Here is a 4,617-nt window from a genome sequence, read left to right on the forward strand (position 1 = left end):
GAGATATTAAAAAGCTTTTCATCGTATTTTAACTGATTATATTTGTGTAATTTAAGATTTATATTTGATCGGAAATCCCCCTTGGCGAAGTGGCGTCAATCCTGTTGGGCGTATACGATGGCTGCAAATTTCTGGACTTCATCGCACTTGTACGTCTCAATTTGAGGGCGTTTGAATACTTGTTTCTTGATTTTAGTTCTGATTTTTATGTTCAACTTACTTCTTTACCTGCTTGTGAAAATTAGCAAACAGATTCTTGACCCAGAAGATGTTGATGTAGTGCATCCGCAGGATAAGGAGAGGGGTATAACGCTTGATGACTTCAAGCTCATCAAGTTGCATATGGCCAACTGTAATGCTCGCCTTTCAATTCCTCTCACGGGTTTTCATATTTCTGAATAACGCGATAAATATGACAAGTGTGAAGGTTCCCACTTTGCAATGTAATCTTACATTCATTTGATTTTTGATAATTGGGTACTGGTTATTAATCTGGATCCTCAAAATAAGGACTATATTTTAGTGGTTCAGCTATTTTCAATTCAACTTTGTGATCGTATTCCGGGAATTGTTTCATTGCATTCCTTTCCTTTTTCTTTTCCTTCCATCATATGTTTGAGATCTTTGTTCTTCTCTCTCTTTTTCATCATTGGACGGGTTGAATAAGTGAATTTTTTTGTGCTGCATTTGATTTGGCCTGTGATAGGAGTGTGACATAACCTTGTTCCCAGTGTCATGGTTATGTGGAAATGTTTCTTTTTATTTGATCCTCTTAATATAATAGCATTTTTTTGACATTTATCATTGTTTTCTTTGTCGGGTCAGATATTACAAGATTGGCACAGAACGTGAAAGTACGGCAAAGGTCTTTTTGTGTTCTGTATCCCTGCTTCTCTTTTGCTATATTTCAATCTTTAGTTCTTGAAAACTTGATTACTATAATCTGTTGTATGGTCAGTACACAGTCGTAACTTCCATTGGATCGAACAATTTTATGAAATATTTTTCTATACGACTTGGTACATCTCTTAGTTGCTTATGTCAGCATCGCTCTTTTCTAAGACCTGGAAAGCATGCAATTTTCTAGAGTGAATGTCTTGAAGTTATCAACATACTTCGAACAAGTCCATTTATTAATTCCTTGACCAAAGTTTTGACTTTTTATCGAGCAAATGTATCTATCCAGAATAAGCCCTGTGAGTAGTACAAACAGTGGTGTACATTGCTTAAGAAGTCGATTGTTGGCATGTCCTTCTATGGGAGAGGTGGTGAAAATATGATGTCCGTAGACAACTTCAAGGAAGTACAATGAAATTAAAGAGATTATTTTAGTTGGTCCTGATTAAGGCCTCATTGTTTTACCTCTTGATTTGTTCCCTACACACAAAAAGAGTGGTGCCTCTAGCTGATTTAATGTCTCTGAGTGGATCTGTGTTCTTACTTTGATACCTGACATTCTCCTTTTATGAACTTTTAAGGAATAGGAATGCAAATTTAGTTTCTTATTCTCTCTGAGTATTAGACAAGCATAATTCAGTTTCCCCCAGGAAAATCCATTTCGTTGTGACCTTTAGTTTTTGCTTGAGCTATCAAAGTTTTTCTTTCCTATTGTAAAATGTGAAGCACTTGCCCATAAGCAATTGAGTATTTAATATGGAATGGAGTATTGGTGAAATACATTATGGATTCAAAATCCTGGGGGAGTTAATGTTATTTTAGAATGCCTCTCTAACTCCTACGACTGCACCCATTTCATGTATTCTAGGTTTTGAAAAATGCTTGCTTTTAGTTGGGTTTATAATCATGCATATAGCAATTACCATGGGTTACAGACTTTTTTTATTTGGCAATAGTCCAGAAAAAAGTGAATGAGACAAGAATATACTGGATGCGCATTTTTAAGAGTAAATCAACGACCCCAAGACATCTATATATTCTCGATTAGATTGGTCGCCCTTGGTATTATGTTTTTCATGGAAAATCTCTCACAAAATCTGTACATGATACATTTCTTGTAAAGCATTTACATAAACGCAAGCTTCGAGTCAGTGAAAGCTTTTTGTTACAATTAGCTTGGTATTCGTATCCAACCGTATGAAAGACAAGTCGTCACTGGTATAGCTGGCTTATACTTGATGATATCTCTAAACTAATGAACCTAAGGGGATGAATGAATTCCGATGAATGCACATTTATTTCTGCTTTTTCATCAGTTGTAAAGACCCCTCACATGTTAATTAACTCTTCAGGGTTGTTGCTACTGCCATCACATATATGAGACGTGTGTATGTCAGGTATGCTTTATTTCTGCATGTTTGCAATCATGAAATTCCCTTTCAATATCTTAACCAGAAGTCGATGCTAACATCTCATCGTGTATGAGGAAAGGAAGATTTTCAGAGTCATAACTAAATGTATGTAATGTAATAGGGTAACTGGAATTGAAACTGTAGCGTTGCTTATTTGAAATTGCGCAAGTTAAAATGAAGATTTTTAGTCTCAATTCTAGATCCTCACTTGCTGTTGAGCACAATTTGACAGTTCATCTTGAGCTTGTGTGGTCATTACTGTTTCCTTCTATTACTGCAATGAAGTTGCTCCGAAAAAATTAAAATGCGACAGTTTTCTACTTCAGTGCCAATGTTCAGGCATGTGAGAATCATTAAATATTTAGCTTCTGAATTATATGGTATTATCAACTTCATGCATTAAAATGATGTATCCAAACTCCTGTCATTCAGCAGTTAGGTGTTATGTAAGCATGATTCTCGGGGACAAGTTCTTAGCATCATCAATTAATTTGTTGTCAGGAGAAGTATGGCTGAATATGATCCTCGTTTGGTTGCTCCGACATGTTTGTACTTGGCATCAAAAGCTGAAGAAAGTACAGTGCAGGCCAGACTACTTGTATTTTACATCAAGAAATTATGTGAGTACATCATATTTACTATCCTTAGGTTCTTTTGTCTTCCTGTTGTATGTGTCTTGCATGATCAGTGACAAGAGCAACCACCCTTTCACATTTGCAGATACTGATGAGAAGTATCGGTATGAAATAAAAGAGATTCTGGAAATGGAAATGAAAATTCTGGAAGCCCTCAATTATTACTTAATTGTTTTCCATCCTTATCGGGCACTGTCTCAGTAAGTGTATCTCAATTAAAGGTTATATGTCTAATTATTCAATTGTTGTGGTTGACTATTCCTGTAAGTGCATGTGACATCTCATGTTATACCAATTCACTTAAGGCTTTGCAGCTGATTTGCTTGTGGTTGTTTATCACGTAACTTCTTGTTCCTCTTCAGATAGTTAAAATCTTTTCAAAATCCCAATGATTAATGTTGCTAATGTAACTTTGCTAATTTTCAGATATCTTCAGGATGCTGGCATGAATGATGCCACCCAATTAACTTGGTAAGTTATCACTTGGATTTATTGTTCACTGGTTATTGCTCAAGACATAAATATCAACTCTCAGCCTCTGTTGCCTTTTATAAATCCATTAAGTGCATGTTTCGCTCTCTATATGCGTGTCTTTTAAATCTTTCCATGTTTTACTGTTCAAAGTCGTCATTATCAGTGCATTGGATCCATTATTTCTTCTCGACTTGCCTAGTTTTCCTTTTCATATGATGATCATCGAATGATGGATGAAGACTTTGATTTGACTGTGCGGCATTTTGTAGGGGCCTTGTTAATGACACTTATAAGATGGATTTGATTCTTATACATCCTCCTCATACTATTGCATTAGCCTGCATATACATTGCGAGTGTCCAAAAGGATAAAGAAAACACAGCCTGGTTTGAAGAGCTTCAGGTTGATATGAATGTGGTGAGTACCCTTGAAAATTTCATCTTGCTATTGCAACCTTGCCTTATTATTTGATGATGATAATACTTTAGTTCTATTATATTCACCAAGATTTAACTTGATAAGTTGGAACAAACTGTCTAGAAAACTTGATTTACCAGAAAAAAATGCACCCGTATCATGTACTTTTTGGGCCAGGGGAACGAAAACCTGGACAGGCAAACAAATCTTTATCAAACCTTGTTCCTAGCGAATTGTGACAATGCTCGTTAAAGTTGAATCATTATAGTGCCAAGCGAATTGTGACAATGCTCGTTGAAGTTGAATCATTAGAGTTCAAGGTCACGAGTTTATGTTTCACACACTAGTCAAATTTACATCCATGACACTATTATTTTTTTCCAACTCCGGTTGTGATGATTAAGCCAATTTATTCAACGGTTTCTGTAATGCAACAGGTGAAAAACATTGCGATGGAGATATTAGATTTCTACGACAGCCACAAACTAATCACAGATGACAGAGTCAATGCGGCCATGAACAAGCTAGCCACCAAATAATGGCACGCTTCGTGTGATTAGTCGTGTTTTTGAAGTTCCAGTCTTAAGCTGCAGTCGCCGAGGTTCTTGCAACAGTAAGCTGCTCGATGTGGATTTCCGTTGTACCTTTTATCTAACTACAAATGAATGGGGAAGTTGAGTCACTTAGCCTATGACTATATGTTGGATTTTATTGGAGGAATACCGAGAAAATAATGAAAATGTTGGGAAACAACTGTTGTTAGGGTGAATCATTTCTTTTTA

At 36.0% G+C, this 4,617-nt stretch overlaps 1 protein-coding gene across 2 annotated transcripts; it reads left to right on the forward strand.

Annotated features, from left to right (window-relative positions):
- Positions 1–2: 2 nt before the first annotated feature.
- LOC140957802 (cyclin-C1-2-like) lies at positions 3–4,617 on the forward strand. 2 transcript variants are annotated; one of them, XM_073415192.1, is made up of 9 exons: positions 3–149; positions 246–352; positions 826–865; positions 2,250–2,294; positions 2,811–2,929; positions 3,030–3,144; positions 3,371–3,415; positions 3,688–3,835; positions 4,273–4,617. In XM_073415192.1, the coding sequence occupies exons 1-9, from the start codon at positions 118–120 to the stop codon at positions 4,372–4,374; spliced, it is 753 nt and encodes a 250-aa protein (XP_073271293.1). In that variant the 5' UTR covers positions 3–117; the 3' UTR covers positions 4,375–4,617. The 2 variants fall into 2 exon arrangements, with proteins under 2 accessions (XP_073271293.1, XP_073271294.1); XM_073415193.1 differs by lacking the exon at positions 3–149 and having other exon boundaries at positions 243–352; positions 826–854.

This window comes from Primulina huaijiensis, chromosome 14 (assembly GCF_012295235.1).
Source record: "Primulina huaijiensis isolate GDHJ02 chromosome 14, ASM1229523v2, whole genome shotgun sequence".
NCBI lineage: Eukaryota > Viridiplantae > Streptophyta > Magnoliopsida > Lamiales > Gesneriaceae > Primulina > Primulina huaijiensis.

Bases quoted from the DNA above. Each gene is read 5' to 3' on its own strand.
- LOC140957802 (XM_073415192.1), top strand. From the start codon at position 118: ATGGCTGCAAATTTCTGGACTTCATCGCACTT. The intron at 866-2,249 runs GTCTTTTTGTGT...TTAACTCTTCAG, and splicing joins AACGTGAAAGTACGGCAAAG to GGTTGTTGCTACTGCCATCA. The intron at 3,145-3,370 runs GTAAGTGTATCT...GCTAATTTTCAG, and splicing joins CCTTATCGGGCACTGTCTCA to ATATCTTCAGGATGCTGGCA.